At 43.5% G+C, this 20,610-nt stretch overlaps 1 protein-coding gene across 5 annotated transcripts in view; it reads left to right on the top strand.

Moving 5' to 3' along the window:
- LOC135389067 (S phase cyclin A-associated protein in the endoplasmic reticulum-like) overlaps positions 1-20,610 on the top strand; it is a 158,171-nt gene that overhangs the window by 1,799 nt on the left and 135,762 nt on the right. For 2 of the 5 annotated variants that reach the window (XR_010421566.1, XM_064619029.1), the window contains exons 2-20: positions 278-509; positions 1,543-1,643; positions 3,370-3,707; positions 4,197-4,661; positions 6,020-6,439; positions 6,974-7,686; positions 9,097-9,136; positions 9,215-9,341; positions 14,000-14,111; positions 14,162-14,302; positions 15,488-15,589; positions 15,697-15,750; positions 16,355-16,497; positions 16,586-16,667; positions 18,817-18,972; positions 19,043-19,144; positions 19,222-19,352; positions 19,420-19,485; positions 20,368-20,607. Coding sequence is in view for 4 of the 5 variants with exons in the window: in XM_064619029.1 (XP_064475099.1) it covers positions 285-509; positions 1,543-1,643; positions 3,370-3,707; positions 4,197-4,661; positions 6,020-6,439; positions 6,974-7,686; positions 9,097-9,136; positions 9,215-9,341; positions 14,000-14,111; positions 14,162-14,302; positions 15,488-15,589; positions 15,697-15,750; positions 16,355-16,497; positions 16,586-16,667; positions 18,817-18,972; positions 19,043-19,144; positions 19,222-19,352; positions 19,420-19,485; positions 20,368-20,607 (3,758 nt within the window). In the remaining variant the exon portion in view is untranslated. The remainder of the gene's footprint in view (positions 1-277; positions 510-1,542; positions 1,644-3,369; positions 3,708-4,196; positions 4,662-6,019; positions 6,440-6,973; positions 7,687-9,096; positions 9,137-9,214; positions 9,342-13,999; positions 14,112-14,161; positions 14,303-15,487; positions 15,590-15,696; positions 15,751-16,354; positions 16,498-16,585; positions 16,668-18,816; positions 18,973-19,042; positions 19,145-19,221; positions 19,353-19,419; positions 19,486-20,367; positions 20,608-20,610) is intronic. The other 3 variants (XM_064619031.1, XM_064619030.1, XM_064619032.1) reach the window with 3 other exon arrangements.

Raw genomic sequence — 20,610 nt, 5'->3', positions numbered from 1 at the left:
TTTTTTTGTAAACGACTATAGTTGTTTCAAATAAATTAATCCTGCATTCCTCTCTGAATGAGAGCGTGAGTGAGCAGAAAAATTTTGACACATGCAAAATCACACAAAATGTAGCATTTAGAGTGAAGCAGAAAGGCTCAGTTCAGAAGTCACTGATACTTAAAACAGCCACTGTTCTCCTACTGGCTGAGCAGTCTCTATTGAAGTCTATTTCTTCCATCTACCTTGTCTAGAGTGTCATTCGATGCCGCCTTTATTCATTTAGCTTATTTTGCAGCAGCCCGATGCACTCGGTGGCATCTAAGCCACCTCGGAGCCCTTCGGGCATCGGGTCAATGTCGCAGGCTCGAGGTGGTGCCAAACTGCGGGCCAGGTCGTCGTCTGCTGGTCGTGGGCCAGACAAAGGCCTGCGAGCCCGTTACTGGGCTTACCTGTTCGAAAACCTTCGTCGAGCTGTGGACGAGATCTACAAGACTTGTGAGACAGACGAGAGCATCCTGGAATGCAAGGTCAGTGAAAATTTAGCAGCATCATGGATATATGTGCTGTAGCAGATAATTGGTGCATGTTTTAAAGAGTTATTGCATATGAGGTGAATTGAAGTAGCGAACGGGAGTTTTTTGACTGCAGGTGCACAAAGCCTAAATGCATTCGCATAAAAGACGAGCGAATATTAATGCAGTTACGCTCCAACTTTCTGCAGGTGTGTTGTAAAACTAGAAGATACACATGGTGACAGAAAGATATAGGCAAAATATTTATTATGTATCTTGAGAGCCTGTTGTCATTACCAGAGTTCGAGGTAACTCTTTACTTTAACGAAGTTCTTTTTTTTTTGGTAACTTGTAACCTAACTCGGTACTTTTGCGCCGTGGTAACTTTCAGAGGAACTCGTTTCTTTTTCAGCTAACTTTGCCAAAGTAACTTTAGCTAAGTTCCAAGTTACTTTTAATTCGCTTTTCACTCACGTCCACATATTTTCTTGCTTTCTCTCCGGTTCTTTCATGGCATTTTATGCCATGAGACGTGATATTCAATCAATGACAGTATTCTATTCAGGAAGTAAGAACCACTGCCATTGAAATGAAGCTGAACCATTGTGCGCCCACAGGGCGTAAGATGCAAAGCGTTCGAATTGTTGGACGTAAATGAAAACGACCTAAGCGTGCTGCACTCCTCCGCAGGCAACTCAAGGTGCAACTCAACAGCTCATGCGTGCTGCACCTGTGTAGTGCTCTTTTGTCTCCGAAGTAACTTGGAAGTAACTCGTTCTTTTTTTTTAAGTAACTCCGTAACTGCGAGTTACATTTCAGGCTGAAGAACTTCGTTATTAACTTAGTTTCATTTTTCACACGGTAACTTAACTCGTAACGAGTTCTTTTTGACGGGTAACTTGTCGATCTATGGTCATTACTACAGACTTTGGCATTTTTTTCCCTGCATGTATTTCACCTGCTGCTTCAATGGACCCAAGCAATGTTTAAGCAACTGTGTTCTGTGGCATATGACAGCAAATTGGTAACTATTCTGTTTGATTTATAGGAAGCAGTTATGGCGCTGGAAAATTATTCCAAAGAATTCAAGGCTCTCATTGACTGGATAGAACTGAGCAAGGAACTTGAAAACACTCCTCCGCCTAACAGGTGCAGTATTAAATTTTTGCAAGGTGAAGTCCTTTCCTCGATAACCTAGCCCTTGAAAGTCTCCCACTGGGCTACATCATCGGATGTTTCCTATTACGTCTGCCTTGCACCAAGCCCTTGACTTGATGAGCATGTTAAGTTACCTTTTGCAGTAGTGTGGCACTCCAGTACCCTCTCCATAACGTACAGCACAGCCCTGTTACACACGGGGGAATAAAAAACAAAAAATGTGACATGAGGTCGCCAACATAGTTTTCTGCATCGGTTTGTGCATGGCACAGCCATTACAGAGGGAATGCCACATGAGAACGTTCCTCATTTTCTTTTTTGATAATGGGATGTACTTCAAACGTACAAAGCCCCTTTCATGACAAAGAGCAAAAGGAAACGCAGAGAGGAATCTGTGTACTTACTGTTCACTGCCTTCAGCTGTGTATTTCTGTTACTATTTGCCTCGTCATGGTATGACGCAGCAAGTGCATGAAAATCTACATTTCCTCTGCCAGCGCTGGAATATATACATAGGGCCTGACTTTTTAGGGTGAAACCCGTATCCGCCCGATATTTACCCCCCGAACGAAGTCTGTAAAATTCGGGTTTAACCCGAATCGACCCAAAAACATCCGGGTCGCGTGGCACACTCATAAGCGTGCAACAAAAAAACAAACAAAAAAAAACGCCCGAATGCACCCGAATTCCTGACGACAGAATATGCCGTAACGGGATTTAACCCGAATACAGCCGAATTTTCAAACGAAAAATATCACCCGATATTTACCCCCCGAACTTGGCCAAAAATAAAAGCTGAAAAAGTGAGGCCCTATATATACATGATAGTAGTCAGCTTTTCTACATGCCGTATGTCCATGTTACATTCTGGTGTTTTCCCGTTCTGAAAGCACAATGTCTGCTGTTTTTGGGACCGTGATAACTTGTTGCCTCAGATTGTAACAAACGATTACACCTTGTCGGGATATCAGGCTGATAACAAGGGCGTTATCTGGTACCGGTGTGGCACCACTCGGGGTTTTGTGGGCCGGGGATCCCACGACCTGAAAACGATCACATCTGTTTGAGAGCGTTCTCCCCATTGCATCAACCTGACTGAATGTTTCCCCTCTTCAAATGCAACAGGCGGGTGTATCCAGTTCGAAACCATTCAAAATAATCTTTCCAAAATAAACGTGTAAGTACCCACTGTTAAAAATATATCTCCCAGAATATACGCCTAAAAATCAATGCACAAAAATAATCGCCGAAATATCCCCCTTTAAATAAAAACGCTAAGGAATCCACTATTAAGAATATATCGTTAAAAATAAATCGTTTCAGAATTCCCCCAAATCCACCCTACAGTTGCTAGAGTCACGTGGTATGGCCCAAAATCAATGTGAACTGCAAGCAAGGGGCTTAAACTAACCTCACAGGACCAAACTAGCCTAAACTATCCCAAACTAGCCGAAACCAAACTAAACTAACCTAACATAACATGATCTAACCCGGCGCAAATTGCAATCAGTCGGCCTCCGTGCTAGATGGTGAGGGGATTTTGAAACAGTTTATTTTTAATGGTGCATTATTAAACGGTGATCTCTAAGCGGGGATAGTAAGCGGTTTATTTTAGGAGATATATTTTTAACTGCGTATTTTTTAGGCGGATTATTATTGAATGCTGTATTCTTAAACGTTTATTCTTAATGGTGGATTTCGGGGACACCCCCAACAGGCCGACATGCCTCGCATGGGAGATACGAAAGTCCAACTCAGGCCGCTCGGTGTCGCGGGGCGCCGGTATGTTTCCGCAGCCGCCCCGCCAACTGGTAACGGTGGGCACCCAGTCGGAAGCCCTGCTGCCGGTCATTCCCAGCAGTTCGGATTCTGCCGAGAGTGGATCCGAGAAGGAGGCATCCCCCGCCGCTCCGGATTTTCCATCCAGTCCGGCAGTGAGCTCCTTTGAGGCGGCACCACAGCAGGCCGGAGAACCCGACCCCTCGGTTGCGAAAATGGACCAGAGAGAAACGTCGGAGTTGCCAAGGAATAATGACATTGTTGTGGCTAATAAATGTAAGTGCATTGGGTTTCTAAATTCATGTTCAGCGTGAATTATTAAGTGAATACAAGGTTTTTCGTACGTGAAAAAATGTCACGAGTGCACGATGTGGCATGAGACATCTGTTTGTCATCGATGAAACATATTGGTGAAGCATCGAAAAGTAGACTCAGTGAAGCGACAGCTCTCCTTTAGGTTTCTGGGGCGCAGTAGAACCGCTACATAGTGAAACTGCATGTAGTGAAGTAAAACGAAGTGAAGTGAAGTTTGTGGTCCCATGTCTTGAAACCTCAGACCGCATGGACTACTGATATTGTGAAGTTTTTTTCTTGCTCTGACCCACTTCACTATAAAGGGGCTCTACATTAGTTCACTAATCATCGTCTGTGTAAGCCTTTTTATTCAGTCATCCGTACGAACGCACACATAACTTTGTATTTCCCCCGAGGCACAGGTGGTCTTTCAAAGTTGGTGCATCTATGTTCTCTGTCTCTGCATCACAGGCGCTGCTGCAGAGCAGCATCTGAGCACGGAACCTGCCACTGCAGTGCCAGAAGTAGACTCTAAACAATCCGTGTCTGGAACTCTAGCTGTGGAACCTGACATTTCGAAGGACACGGAGAGCATTACGACCACATGCACCACTACACAAAATGCAGAAGCCACACCGGAAATTCCAGCTGCCGATGATACGACCACTGTGGCTTCAAAAACAACGGAAGGCTCTTCCGCAAGTACCAGTGTTAGCATTCCACAGACGACTCACGCGCCTACAAGTACATCTGTTGCGTCTCCTACAGTGGTCGTGGCAAAAATTAACAGTGATCTTAGACAATCACACGTACCCAAAACCACCTCAGCGCCACCTAGTTCCTCCAGCCGATCGGCGACAACGGTTGCAAAATCTGGGCCGCCAAAGACAGCGAGGCCGTCATCATCATCGGATACGAAGCCTAGGAGTCTGACTGGTGAGGAAGGATGATTGTAGTTGCTTCTTTGAAGTTCTAACATTTGTCCAAATTATCAGTCTACATATTCAATATTCTACATATTCCACAATAGTCTACATATTCCACAATAGCCTACATATTCAAATATTCAGTCATAAGCAAATGTTTGGCTCCTCTTAAAGATTGGTGGGTGTGCCCTACTGTGTGTGAAACTTAAGTAACATTTCAAGATCAGAGGCTGCTCACGTACAATATTACGGAAAAGTAGAGGTGTGCAAATATTAAATTTTTTGAATACGTATCAAATAGAACATCTGCAAAATTCTGAGAGTAAGAGACTTCTAAGAGTAACATTTAAGCCCCGGTGAACTAATGAACTGTTGTGTGCCCGCTGATCCTTAGAAAAATGACCCAGGGCATGCGCTTGAAAAGGGCTAATCAGGAATTCATGTATTTGTGTATTGGCTTAACATGAGGTAACAAATTGTAACATGAGGCATGCATGCTTATCTGCGCGTGTCCAGTCAAATTATTTTTACAACAAAACAATATATATGTTGTCCTCACGAGGCAAACTAAAAAACGTAAAAAACAACTTGCACTTCAAAAATCCTTCGTGGACACTGAAAACCTCCATTGGCACAATCTAGACAGAAGTAAAGAGCAGTGACACGTGCAGAATATGGGATGATTTACTGATGAGCACATCTCAGCTCACAGGTTATCAAGACGGAAAATGAATATAGCAAGTGCTCTCTTTTTTTCTCTGGCAATGCCTTCCACATTTGTCATGTTGGCAGGAAACTACACAGTTTCACTGTCCTGTCATGTATGAGACCGTCGTTCCTGACAGAAATGCAATAAGTATCCTGACAGTAAGGCCACTACCACAAATCGAAACTGACAACAAAAAAAAAGCAAAAAAAACACATTTTCAGACTCTGGTTTTGGCTGTGCATCCAGTAGCACGGTGAACAGCGGTGTTCAGCTAAACGCCAACGAAATTTCGATATTTAACTGGGATTTAATAGGATTGAAAGCTTCACACAACAAGATTCAGAGTGTGTTGGCAATCAACTGAAGCTGCAACTGTGCTGATGATGCACAAAATACTATTCACGTTCTTCACTGTGTCTGCAATGCACAGCTTCAAGCACACAACCTGCAGCACCTTGGTAGTAAGCTGGTATGATATTCAAAAAAAGCTCAAATACAAATTTTTGAATACGAATCGAATATTGATTTGCATTTCAAATTTAATATTTGCGCACCTCTACCGTAAGGAGTCTTTTGGCTACTATAGGTCCATCCTTTTATCTTTTTGGTGCATCTTGACGAAAGATAAGGACGTGCATGTTCTGGTTTGAATTACGCAGAAGGTGTCAAAGCACCTTCTCACAACTGGTCTCTGAAAACAGCAGCAACACGATCTCCAACCACCACAAGGCAAACTTTCTCTAGGCCACAGAATTTGAGGCCATCATCCGCATCAAACGCCTCATTTTCTTCCGCATCTTCAACTTCAGCGAAGCGGCCTGTATCCGCATCGACGCGTGTGCAGCCGGCAGTGCCACCTGTTCAAAACAGAGCAGCGTTGCCGCATCCGCACCCTCCTCCAACTGAATGCCCGCCGATGCTAAAGGACACGCAAAGAAGCGGGTCTTCATCGTGCCTGAGTTTTGAATCATCGTCTTCGACATCGAGCTGCCGGAGTTGGGCTGATAAGGTTCGTGGAGGAAGCGTTGAACCTGAGGTGCTCCGCAGTACGTCGTTTGATCCCATTGTGATTGATGAAGGTGAGGACAGCGTTGTTTTAAGAAGCTTTGCTGCCATATGTACGTTTGCCATGTTTAACTGAATTTGCATAGTAACACATGTAAACACAGTAACACACAAGCTCCAGTAGACACTCCCAAATACTGCCATTAAGTTTACTGAGGCGGCTGATTGACTTGTTAGCATAATTCAATTGTGTTGAAAGCTACGTTAGTAAGTAAATGAGACCTTGAGTTTTTTGGCCGTGTACTCAATTCCATGTTCAGACATGTAATACTGGATACCTAATTTCATTCTCCCCTGAAGTTTGAATTGAATTGTAATGAAATTGAAATTGAAAGTTTATAGTCTTCTGGATCCTACAATAATGCTCAGCCTCATAAGGAGGTGGGAGTAATGCGTATAAAATAGCAAACAATTTGTGTAGTACTACAACTTTGAAGACAACTTTGAAGGTACATATGTGCTCTTACATAATTGCACTCCAGTGTTGTTCGCCAGACACATGACATGCATGTCAAGTTACAGCCATCTTCCATCTCTCTCTATCACAGCCGATGACACCGAAGGATGGGAAACAGTGTGCCGCAGCAAGCCAAAATTGCGCAATTCTCCGCACAAAAATATTAAGCCGTCCACAAGGAATTCACAACCTTTCGGAGTTTCCCGTTCGCCATCGGCACCATCCATCAACTTGTCCAATGTGTCCGGCAAGAGCAGAAGATCTTCCGCGCCAACCAACCAGAGAGATTCGTTCGGCAACTCGACTTCGAGAGGAAGACCGGACTCAAATGCCAGACTGGGTGCGCATTCTCAAAACGCCAAGTCCTTACCGTTACTCGGCGGAAAAGTCGATCCCGGTTCAGCCAGACGCAACCAGAGGGGCTCGTCAGAAGGAAAAGTGATCTCGGTAATGTCGAGGTCCAGAAGTTTTGTCGGGCCCGAAGAGAGAGGTGGGGCGGCCAATTTGTCCGCATCGAAAAAGGGAGCACAAAGCAGCGCTTCTGGGAAGGAACCGCGGCAGAGATCGCAGGACGGGGGAGCAAAGCACCTCATGATCAACGTCGGGAGGTCGAAAAGCTTCGTGGGAACCTGCAGAGCCGTGTCGGAAGCTGCGGAAAACGAGAGCGACGCAAGGACGGCGTTTGTGGATGTCGTAGAAGATGCGGCAGAAACAAAAAAGGATTCCACTGTAACAACGAGCAAAGCTCTGCCTCCGGATAGAAATGCCGGGAAGGAAGATGTGGTACTGAAGGATAAGACAACGGTGAGTGATGCCTCTGAAAATAATTGACAGATATTCCACGTTGTACAAGATACTTACGGTAGGCTTATGGTAATTGGGCACTGGCTAGTTTGATTGCATGCGCAGCTGTTGTGGTGATCGCTGGTACGTTTCGATGGACAAAATAAGTTCGGTAATTTGAACGCAGAAGTGGTCGTGGTCTAATTAGTCACCCCAAGCAAATCCAGGGGCACACCAAGACCCCACTGGTGGTGGGGGGGGGGGGGGGGGGGGAAGTGCTTTGTTGAAACGTGTAATGGGGAGGGGAGAGAGGGAAACCCAATGTATAAACTAACGTTTTTTGGGGGGGGATCCCCCCCTCTTGTATCTGCCACTGAGCAAATCTGCGTGCATGAATGTTGCACTGTCAGGGTGTCTACCAACTCGGAAAACCTGGTAAACTAGGAGTAGTCGGGGAATTTTGACATGACTGGTAAAGTGAGGGGATTGTTAGGGAACTTGCCAGAAAGTAGCTGAAGTCAGGCAAAATCGCAGCCAAGTGCCATGACGCGGGGTTTCACCCAAAATCGGGTTTCACCCTAAAGAGGCAACCTTCAATTTGGGGTGCAAATTCGGGGATGAATCGGGTTAAATCCTAAAACTTCAGGCTCTATTAATAAATGACATTTTTAACAGCAGGAACAACAACCAAAGAAAAAGAAAAGACTGGGTTGGTCATAATTGACGCACAATACAAGGTCTCTCTACTGCATGTAAAAAATATGGTTCTCCATTGTAGTTTGGAGAAATGCGTATTTCTATTCTGTTTGTTCGAATTCAATAAGCGATCTCAATTGTTCAACTAGCGATACGTTTTATGAGTGATCTGGATCAGAACGAGGGAGCGGGACCCAATTTTCCTTTTGGTTTGGTCAGGGAACTCACTTGAAATAGACAGCGAAAAAAACTGGAAAAATCAGGGAATTTGAAGGCTACAATTTGGTATACACCCTGACTGTGCAGGGCAGTGGACACTTTGGGCCACAAGCTCCTACTGAGATAAAAGACTCGCAATCGCGTGCACCGAAATGTTTATATGTTCATGTAGAATCCACGCTCCCAGCACAAAGCCATGATGAGGTGGAAAGCACAGTGCAGGACTCTCTCCCTGTACAGAGCTGTACATTTTACATAAGGGCATTCACACGTATAACAGCATGCTTTCAAACGTGGATTTTAACTGAAAACGTAAGCAAGTGATTGTGGACTGCTTTGTCAAATAAGAATTACCATTACCCATTACCATTTTCCTGCCAGTTCACAAAATTATTTTTTGGATTAATTCAACCTAGTCTGCTCCACCCATCAGGATTGAATTAGCTAAAGAGTGTCACACTGGTGTCACAAAAGAGTGTCACAAAGAGTGTCACATGATTGTGTTTCCCTTTCCAGGACAGTGACACCCAGGAGGAGGAGGAGGACCGTCTGGAAAGTGAGCATTGTCAGAGCGTGTACACAGCATAGAGTTCATTCTTTTCACGTGTCTCAAATCTTTTGTCCCTTCTTCTAGCGGAAGAGATTATCAATGACCTTGGGTTATCATGGGGTGAGCAGATGGACTGCTTGGACCTGGAATTGAGGACTCCGGGCAGGGCCGTCCAGATGCATGAGAATCTTTCAGCTGCATCTCGCAAAAGGTATAGGGCCTTCTTTTTTTGTGTGTGTGTGTGTCACAAATATGAGTTACTTACGACCTGCACTATTGAAAGGAAATTCTTGTTCGGCACGTGAAAACTGAGCCTACATGGTTTTTATCGTTTCATATGTAGGGAGTGATGTTTTGAGGTTCTATTTTTTATTAAGATCAGGGGGTAAATATCGGTTTGTAATTGCCTCCCGAAATTCGGTTGTAATCGGGCTATATTTATTTTCCGCCATAGCGGTTACATAAATTATGCTTTGAAAAGATACATGCTCGAGATGCCTTCAGAAATACTCTTCAAGCGACTTACTGAAGAAATGGTGACTATGTTATAGTTCAACCAATCTCTAGGTTCCGTAGTAGATCTACCAGGTGCACATTTCAGTGCCCTCCGCAGCTAGGGTGCACCTTCAAGCACTGGTTGTCCTTCAAAAATGGTGCCCTTGAAAGCAAACATCAAACCTTCATTTTCTTGTTTGTGCTACGTTGGGTAATGTGTTAACATTGATACAGTTCAGCTTTTAGCATAGTTGAGTAGTTGATCCAAGGTATGCTTTGCAACTGCCCGCTCCGCGTTGACGACTTTTGCTTTGCTCCTGTGCTGCATGCACGAGCGCATGCAACCAGTAGTTGCGTTTGTTTATATTTGCCTCGCTTGCCTTCGTATGAAAAGGCTCAGCCAGCCTAGCGCACGCTGGTAACTTCTCGCAGTGACGACTGCATAAAATCAGAAGTTCCTCTTTGTACTTCCAAATGCTCGTAACGGTTTAACTGGGTAGGTACATGTCATGTAGACGCAACTGCGCCAGTGAAGCTCACATGTTGTGACCTGCGTCATGCACTTATCTGGAAAAACAAGCAGAAACTTTCATATCAGTCAGCAAGCCTGTATCAGCCACAGTGCGAATGCAATATCTAATCGATGGTAGCAAACTAAATTTTAAAAGTCGTACTTTCCACTGTTTCACACCGAGGTTGTCTGTCATTAGCGTCAATGGTGTTGCCACGAGCAGTAGACAGATATTACTTTCGATTTTGGATCGGGGGAATAAACGTTGGGCATTTTCGGGTATATTGCCCAGAAAGGTCAGCCCCTAATTACATGAGCTTGGCCACCGAGTCAGCATTCAAGGGTGTGACTTTCGGACATGCTGATCTATACTGTCTGACACCTGATGGACCTAGTGTATTACAACATCTTGTTTATTTGTGCTGGAGGAAGCGGTCGGACTTCATGCATTTACTCTGGCTCAGTCCTCAGTGCACGGACACATAACAATCATTAACGTATTTGATTGTACTGTAGAGCTGGTTTCCTATGCAGCACATTTGAATTTTATGAGAGATTTTTATAATGAAGCACACAAGCCTTCATGTCTTTTTGTGTGTGATGACATAGGAGTAACCAGTGTGTGTGCCATTCATACCACACATAACTACAGGTGTTCCTGGTGATTTTAATCCGAGCGCCATCGAAATTAATCCACGTGCCGTGCAAACTTTATGGGGCATGGATTTATTTAGCTGGAACTTGGATTAAAATCGCCGGGAAAGCCTGTAGTATAGGTCAGTGCCGAGGTGGAAAGCCTGATGCATGTGCTATCATATATATAGTCAAGTACAACGGAAGCTGTGTCCGATAACTCCTAGCTGTGATGTCAAAATAGTTATGTGGCAACTTTGTTCTCAACTCATTCCCTGTCCTTACTTAGTACCCTGAGAATGAGGGGGAAAAAGACACACGCACGATATGAATCTCAAAGACAGCTAAAAGCCCATTACAACACAGACAGTTTTATAGACACTGGGATGAGGGATGAGAGAGAAAACAATGTTGCATGCTGCAGTTGCTTGGGAAAGGCAGGCAAGGTATTGCTGATGATGTTGCCTGATGTGCAAAAATCTCCTTAGTCTCCCTTAAAGCCCATTTGAGGTTGTCTGGCTCCTTCTTTATGACAGTAGTCATGTTCCAGGAAGGAACACAATTCCTGCAAGTGCTTCACTACTTCTGAGTGAGAGACAGTCTTTTCACCGTTAGCAGCGTGCTCCATAAGCCCTTCGGTTAGACAGCGCGACATTTGACCTACATACCAAAACCCACGGGCCATGCTAATCTCTTAAACCATGTAACTTCAACAAGGCATTGAAGTGATATGAAGGTTTCTACATGGAAGGGGCACCGAATTAAAGGTGGTAATCTATCTAAACGAATATAATAAAAAAAAAATTTATATTAGATCTGCTTGCGACAGCTTTGAGAATATGAGAAATATGAAAATAAGCCAGTACAACATGGGTGGGCTGATGTTCAGAGTTGCGGAAATTACCTGACAATGAAAGAAACCATGAAACGCTAAAATTGCACCATTTTCAAGCTGACATTGTTTAAACCCAGCCTGGGACAAATGCCGCATTTGTGAATCTTCACTATATATATCCATATATTTTTATGCTGGCTTACATAACAGAGGAACAAAATAAGAACAATAGGTCGTTTCGACACCTGATTGTTTCCCATACTCCCAACAAAGATTCGGTGGAATGAGAAGCCTTAGTTCCAAAAGCTTGGGCACTCCATTAGAAGGCTGCTCAAGCACAAAACCCAATTCTGGCGCAGCACTTTTTACCAGATCAACGAGAGAATTCCCAATATCTCTATCCATGGACACAACAATCAAATCATCAACAAACCTTCTCTCACGCACTAAAGCTCTTTATACAGACGTATTAGTGAAACCAGAAACAGCACAGTAAAGAGCATTGAGGTAGATCTCGGGAAAACAACGGTGCGACAGCTGAACTAATTCTGTTCCTTTGTGGAAAAAAGCAAAACGACTTTACGTACAAGTCTAACACGCAAGAAAAAATAATCGAGACACTTATACAGTCAAACTCCTTTATAGCGAACACCTTTTTAACGAAAATACCACTACAGCAAATTTTTTTTGCGGTCCCGCTGGAGCCTATAGGTAGGGCCTGACTTTTTAGGGTTAAACCCGTATCCGCCCGATATTTACCCCCCGAACGAAATCTCTAAAATTCGGGTTTAACCCGAATCTACCCGAAAACATCCGGGTCTCGTGGCACACTCATAAGCGTCCATTAAAATAAAGTTTGATAACATTGCTAAACATTAGTTCCATGTTAAGACAAATTTTTAATAAACAAAAAAAAAATCACCCGAATACACCCGAATTCCTGACGACAGAATATGCTGTAACGGGATTTAATCCGAATACACCCGAATTTTCAAATGAAAAATATCACCCGATATTTACCCCCCGAATTTGGCCAAAAATAAAACCTGAAAAAGTCAGGCCCTACCTATAGGTCCAATAATGGACATCCTTTTTAACGAAAATACCTTTACTGCAATTTTTTTTTGCTGTCCCCTGAGCTTCGTTGTAAAGGAGTTTGACTGTACCAGAGTTTGTCTGAAACGAGTGCAACTTTGGTGCAATGAAAGACCAGGCATGGGACAAAAAGGAGCGGTTCTTACAAACTATAATACTACAAGCCCCTGACATCCAATGACGCACCGTCAACAAGGCCTCTCTTGCCTTTCCGAAGCAAGTGCAAGATTTTATTCCCCCTTCCTCAGCGCAGTGTCCATAAAACTGTCTGCATTGCAAGCGACTTAAAAAAAAAAAAAAAAGAGGGACAAAGTTCTAAGTAAGGGTGTCCAGAACCACCAGTTCGCCTGCTTTGTCGGCGTCCTCTTGTTTTATGTGTCTTGAAATAATGCTATAGGCATACTATAGTACAAAATTGGGAGCAGTGAAAATTTTAATGGTGACTGCGTCTTGTAAGTTACAATTAAGCCCTGTATAACATTTGATGTAGAATTAGATAATTGTGAGAGAAGTGGCCCTGCCGGATAACGTCGTTAATGCAATGCACTCCCGATGGCAATGCCTCAAACTGCCGCGAAACAGCCGCTTTTTAGGGATTATGTTGTGGATGCACTGGCAGTGGCAGTGAACCTCACTCTAAACTAGCAGAGACAAAAAAAGTATGGGGATCAGCCAGTGTCATTACTAATTTCTGTTTCCTCCGTGATCATCCTTGTGGTTGTGATGCCTGTAACACTAACCGTGAATGTACACAAGTTCCATATGATAGCCAGTGACTAGACACGAAGTATGGACACAGACCTATTCAACATAAAAATGTTTTGCAAAAAAGCTTTTGTTGTCAAAGTAATGTTTTGTCAGGTACAGCTGTAGGAAATTTGTGGCTTCTAGGCGTTGAGGGAATCATATCAGTTGAAGCCCATGGAATTTCATATGTGAAATCAGTTTGAGCTTTCATTGTGTAGCACTGCAGCACAGAGGGACAAGGAGGTTAGAGCAAAAGGTGCAGGTGGGAGTCTGCAGTTGTCTTGTAGCATTCATCATTCTAATCTCCTTGTCTGTGTTCCTCTGTGCTTCAGTGCTACACTATGAACTCCCCCTTTATAGCCCTATTGAACTTTAATGGAAAAAGTCCATTGCAGCAGCATCGTTTTCAGAGCTTTCTCAGAGTTATTATTTTACGTGTGTCTTTCTGAAACTGCTTTCATTTTGTGATTGCTGCTGAGGAAGATATGCTTCTCATCTTTTAATATCTGAATTTGTTGTTGCCATGTATCGTAAAATGTGTCCTACTGTTTAGGCCTCTGTCTGAAACATTGCAAAGGAACAAAGAGAAACAGGCAAAAGCACAGGAACTGAGAGACAGGCTACGAGAAGAAAAAGCGCAGCGCTGTCGGGATTTCTCGAAAAAGGTACGCACACTTGATGACGTAAAGCATTTGCTGTAGAATGCATCGTGCAGGTTGAAGAGAAGAAAGCTCAGCAGGAGGAGCTACAGAATCAGCTGAGAATAATAATAGAGAAACGCCTGCAGCGTGCAGCAGAGAAAAGGGAGATGGCATTAAAGAACAAAGTAAAGAAAGCTCACGATGAAGAGGAAAAGGTAAAGTTACTCTCCTCTTATTTTGTGTCTCTGTCACAAACATGACAACTGAAACATGAAATGTGAATGATGATGAGCATGCTTACACAGCGCACCCTGTGTCAGCTGTGGCACGTTCCAGGTGGCATTTGCACACTTTATTTCTGGCTATATTCAGTAGGTGTTGTCATTACAATTTTTTTGCTGAGAGTTTATACATGGTCGTATTTCCTACGTTATGATATATCAGAACCATAGAGGCTTAGTTGCTTCAGCGTGTGTGGAATGTGAATTATGTAGGTTCTACAATGTAAACTGCAGCTGGCTTACATTGGCTACGTTCGGACTAATTTGTATCTCAGCAATACAGTCAAACTCCTTTATAGCGAACACCTTTTTAACGAAAATACCACTACAGCAAATTTTTTTGCTGTCGTGCTGGAGCCCTATAGGTCCAATAATGGACATCCTTTTTAATGAAAATACCTTTACTGCGACTTTTTTTTGCAGTCCCCTGAGTTTCGTTGTAAAGGAGTTTGACGGTATTTAATTTGACCAGTTGCCACCATAAACGTTTTACTAACAATTGCTGCAAGAAATGATGCATCGTATGCAAAATCTTGTAATGTGTGAAAGCTTAAAATGTATGTTAGCTCATAGCTTCGGAAAATTATAATTATTAAAGGGGTTGTGACTTTGTTATGCTCCATTACATCATGTGCATATTGTACTACGCACCAGTGTATTAGCCAAACGAATTGCCCTTCGACGTGTAGTAACATGCAATATATAAACCCTTGAACAAACTATACTGCATTGAGCTGTGACATCAGAGATCCTCGGCCGTTGCTATTGGCCTGCGTAGTCATGTGACTTCTCCTGCAGCTGACTTACCGGTGGTGATGTCTGTCGTTATGTCACGGCTAGATGAGTTTGGATGGTCGTGGGGCTAATTTTCTGCGCTACTGCACTGAGTACCCTGCTTTGCTGTAAAAATTTATGCCACGAACCTGTCTGTTATGTTTATCTGGCATAGCCTGGGGCTAAGTCACAATTCCTTTAATACATATTTGAAGGGACAGAAGCTCACCAGTAGGTGTTCCTTATTTTCCTTTTGTTTTGGGTAAGCCTAAAAGCCTAAATAAAGCCTTAACATGTGAGCTCAGTGGCATGGACAGTAAGTTCCTCTTTGACATGTTGTTGCAGGTGAATGAAATAGCATTCATCAACTCGCTAGAAGCTCAGAATAAACGCATTGATATTCTATCCAAAGAAAAAGACCACGAAGCGAGGCTTCAAGATATTCAGGTCAAACACTCTAATCTCCCATAGTTGCACTTCTAAACATTTTCTTTAAACTCGTCCAACACTGTGAGGTAAGTTACAGGCTCAAGTCATTTTCCTCAAATTTTTAGGAAGAGAGACAGAGGAAGTTGGAGGAAAAGGCGGCGAAGGAGGCTGCAGCAGAGGTAAGCACAGAACCTCTTGGGGCTACGACATACTATAGCTAGGGAGTGACTTTTTCGGGTTAAACCCGATTCCGCCCGGTTATTCCCCCCCCGAACTGACCTCCGACCAATTCGGGTTAAACCCGATTTCTCCCCGAATTCCAGTCACTATGAAATCCTCAAGTGACGTTTCCACTGAAGACAAACAGAGGTCGCCACGTGTAACACATGTAAGAATGGGTCACTTGCATTCTCAGCAATACACCCATGTGTGCCAACACTCTATTATGCCTTCGGGGATTATCACTGGAAGGTCACGATCCCCCTAAAAAAAAAAAAAAAAAAACTTAGGAAAGGCCTTAATAGACAAGAGGAGAAACAAAAACACCCGATAATACCCGAATGCACAATTATCGCTCGATTTCTCCCCGAATTACAGATTTAAAAATAGCGCCCGATTTTTAACCCCCGAATCTGAGAAGGGCATTTAACCCGAAAAAGTCACTCCCTAACTGTAGCAGGTAACTACTCTGGTAACCCCTGCTAGATTTCTCCTTATTTTCACACATTTTTTTCTTTTTTTTTGCCACAAATACATGGTGTGATTTCATTATTTTTGTTCCAGGAGCGCCGCAAAGTACTCGAGGCTGAGAGACAGGCAAAGCTGCTGGAGATTCGCGAGAAACGCAAGCTTAAAGATGAGAAAGTGCAGCAACAGCAGCAAGAAAAGGAAAAACTACGTCTCAATTTGCTTAAACAGAAAGAAAAGTCAGTCACGGTCTCTATGAAAGTAGTCCGTCATCATTATTCGGTTCGGGTAGGCTAACACGTGGGGTCATTCTGTTACACTTTACAGAGAAAGGGAGCAGAGGCTTTCTGCTTTGACCGCCGCCCAACAGGCAACGGCGGAGGAATTGCAGAAGAAGATTCAGCAGAAGGTAGTTCTTTAAAGCTGAATAAGTCTAGAAAAGTATCAGGTGCCACAGGCAGGTTTGCCAGATTTTGCTACTTTCTGACTGTTGTCGCATTGAAATTTGAGCAACAGCGACGTGGCTATTTTGTGCCGCCTTTATGGGTACATCTTGGCGGTGCACTTGAGGTTCGGTGTACTTTTTATTCAGCGCGGCACCCTAGTGGTGGGCAGAAGTGGGTTTGTTCACTCATGTAGAGGGGAGGACAAGTACGCTGGCAGCAACGCGCTGTGGTAGTTTTGGCAGTGCATGATCGCTTGATTGAAAACTGTTGCGATGTGCAGCTACCAACGCCGCACTCGTCCATCCCTCCGAAATAGTGAACAAAACCGCTTCTGCCCACAACTAGGTTGTCGCGCCGAAAAAAAAAAGTACACCGCTCACGTGTTCAATAAACTTTCGTCTGTACCTGTACCTAACCTGGGATCAGGTTGTTTCATCATTATGAAGTACTACCATATAAAACGGACTGTACTGTAGGTCTAGGCTAAGGTCCTTCTTTTTCTGCTGCGGCAAATCCTGAATTCCGCTGCAGGGAACTATGAATCCTGCATTTTAACGTGGTTAAAGGCAAATTGCCCTAGTTCAGACAGAAAATACTCTCTATTAGCTCTTAATGTGGAGGAACACGGTTACAACTCCAGAAACTTTTGTGACTTAGCATAACACGGTACATTGTACTTTCTTCTGAGAGGGAGTGACGTTTGTCACTGACTATCAAATTGTACTTGCTAAGCGACCTCTCTTCATGTACAGAGTTTACTGTCACTCAGAGGTACTTGACAGCTATGGACACCAAAGCAGGGGTCAGCGTTTGCATTCTACTCCAGAATCCCAATATGTTAGAGGGTTGTTCCAGCACACAGATGGGGCCATATCACGGCCTGGTGGCCTTATCCATTCGGCACACCTACGCTGTAACACAAGCCGACGCGGTGCGAGCAAAGTTCGTTCATCTCTCGCATAAACTAGTTAAAGTTAAACTAGTAAATTAAGCTAAGTAAACTAATAAACTAGTAAAGTTAAGCGCGTGATTTCTGCAAGATTCTGCGCAAAACCTCATATTCCGTAGCAGACCCACAATTTCGTGAATGTTGTCGGAATCGCAGAAAAGGAAGCGCCTTAGTCGAGGCCTTTTTTTTTCCAAAAAGTTGGCCTTAGAAAACTGCCCTCATTTTATAATCCGACCTTTTTTTTTTCTTTAGCTTACAGAAATATGGGTCAACTTTTACATAAGATTGATCTATACTCCGGTTGCTCTCGCCCTTGACGAACGGCTGATTCTCTGTTGGCATGTTGTCCTCTGAATTGCATTCGCTTTCTGTGCATGGGATTTCTGCCCTCAATTCAGCTCACACGTGGGCAAATTTAATCCACGACCTTCTACTGTATCATTATCACAATTGTCTCATGACGTAGTCGCAAATCGTTGGCTTTCTCTTTGGTTTCATAGCAACCTCTGGACTAGTCATGTTGTTGTTCTGGCCATATTTCGCTTCGAAACTAAGGCATATCGATATATCCATGCCCCTGGTCATGTCATCCTTTCTGAACACATGTACATACTGTAAGAACTTAACCTCAAGACTTAGCTACTCATTAACTGCTGGGTATCGCTTTAACTAGGCCTTTCCGTTTTTTTTTTGTTTTTTTTTTGCGTGTGTTCCATGTTTTCCAAAGTCCAGGTGGAGGAAGGGTTAAAAATTTGGTTTTATTTTGGTACCTCTTAAATAGAGCAATATCATGTGAAATGTGGAAATGGCTGATAGACAACATTAGCTGACTTTGCCAGCACTTTTGGGAGTTTGGTGACAATGATGCAAATTGAGGAGTAAGAAACTGGTTTTATTATACCAGGTTCTGCCTAAGAACACAGGACTCTACACATAATCTGTCCCAACGGCTGTTCTACACACACAGTAAAATCAGCTTAATCAAACTAATTATATAAGACGACATCGACCTATGCGGTATTCACATGGATTGATCAAACAAAAGTAAGATTGGCTAGTTGCAGCTACCTTCTGAGGACGTAACCGGTGATTTCTCGGGATTTTGGCCTGGCACGAGTTATGTCTTCAATGTTTTGAAAATTTTTCCTCACCTTGCCTCGTAGCAAGAAGAAAGTGCGCGGAGACACGAGGAGAACATGGAGCAAATAAGGCACAAAGCATTTGAACTGAGCGTCCGAAAGTGTTCTTCCAACGTGGACGAAGCGCCTCATCCAGTTCCCTATGAAACAAAGAAGATTTGCTCCCTCTGTAACGTACTTGTAAGTTACACCGGAAAACTCGAGGCTCTCGGCACGAAAGTAACTGTTGTCACCCACACTTTTTCCTCAGATTGGTTCCGAAGTCTACCTTCTCAGCCACCTAAGAGGCAAGAAGCATCACCAGGCAGTTCGTGACAACCACCAGGGCATGGCACCGTCCATGGAAGAGCTTGTAAGTTTATTTTGAAGTTTTTATTTTAGGAGTTACGTTGCGTATCGCACGCATGTTTTTCGTGTGGATGGTTTCAGGAATCTTATAACCTGAAGCATATCGTCGATGCACCTGCAGACAAGTTAGATCCAGATATAATGATTGATAAGGAGAGACAAAAAGCGCAGAAGAAACGATGCAAGAAGCTCAGACAGAAGATGAGTGCAAGGTCTGTGATGCTGATCACCAGTACGGAGATGCTTTTAGTGCATGGCTGTACGTGGAACATTTTTCAGAGGAAAGTTGTACGAGAAGGCTTTTGCTGAGAAGGTCAGGACAACAGACTCCAAGAGCAAATTCAGGTGAATAAAACACCTGCTGTTGCACCTCGTTATAATAAAATGCAGTATTGACCATTCAAAGTCAATCTAATAGCATTACAGAGATGTTTATATCAATGCCACATTGACCATAACCAATGTCATTCAATCGAGATGTGATACGTTCACACATTCAAAGCAGGTACATAAGATTTGAAAATGTGCCCCCCCCCCCCCCCCCCCTCATCTTCGTTTGTTAAAGAAAGTAGATAATCTGAAACTTTTGAACTTAGCATCTGCAAGCTGATCAACCTTTAACCTAATGATTGACGTACTAGTGATATTTGCTTTGGCCAACATGGTCTGACATTGGTCATAGTTAGAGTCACTAAATAAGCTGCGCTTCAGAGTAGCGACACTGAGCCGCCATGTTGTTTCGGATGACTTCCAGCTCCACCTCTATTTTGGCAGTAGAAATAGATGAAGGTGAAGTTCAGCAGTGGAAGAAGACGACACTTCGAAGAGCGCTAAATGGATGGCGCTGGAGGTCATCCGAAACAACATGCCGGCACAGTGTCGCTACTCTGAAGCGTAGCTTATTTAGTGACTCTAGTCATAGTATGTTCAATGTCGCAAAGCTGTGGAAGTAAGCAACCTACTATATTGCCATGCTTTCTCTTCTCCGATGCTACAGCAAAGACAGTTAGCTCAGTGTGCTACAAAGTATCCTACTTAGGCAAAAGAGTAACTACGTAGTACATGCACTTTGGAAGTACATATAGTGCTAAAATAATTAAAAAATAATAAATACTGAAATAGTTGGATACTTTATCACTTCACTTACAATTACAAGTACAATTCAAGCCCTTCCTAGATACATTCCGTCCCTATAGCATTCCCATTTCTTTTCCCCCCCTTTCCTAGGCTCGTAAAGCATGTGAAGGAAGTGAACCGCTGCCTGGCAAACCAGGGCACGGGCCCATGGGACCCTGCTCTGATAAGCAGTCTAGACCGTGCCTTAGGGGAGATGGAACGAACTCTGGAGCGAGGAACTGCAGAGGACAGGGATGCGTTTAGAATTCTCGGTGGATTCGCAGCACTCTGCGATGTTCTAGGCTGTATATTGAAGTCAACACCAGACTGTCTTCCAGTCATTCCAGCAAGGTA

This window comes from Ornithodoros turicata, chromosome 3, assembly GCF_037126465.1.
Source record: "Ornithodoros turicata isolate Travis chromosome 3, ASM3712646v1, whole genome shotgun sequence".
Classification (NCBI taxonomy): domain Eukaryota; kingdom Metazoa; phylum Arthropoda; class Arachnida; order Ixodida; family Argasidae; genus Ornithodoros; species Ornithodoros turicata.
This window is presented reverse-complemented; position numbering and strand designations above follow the sequence as displayed.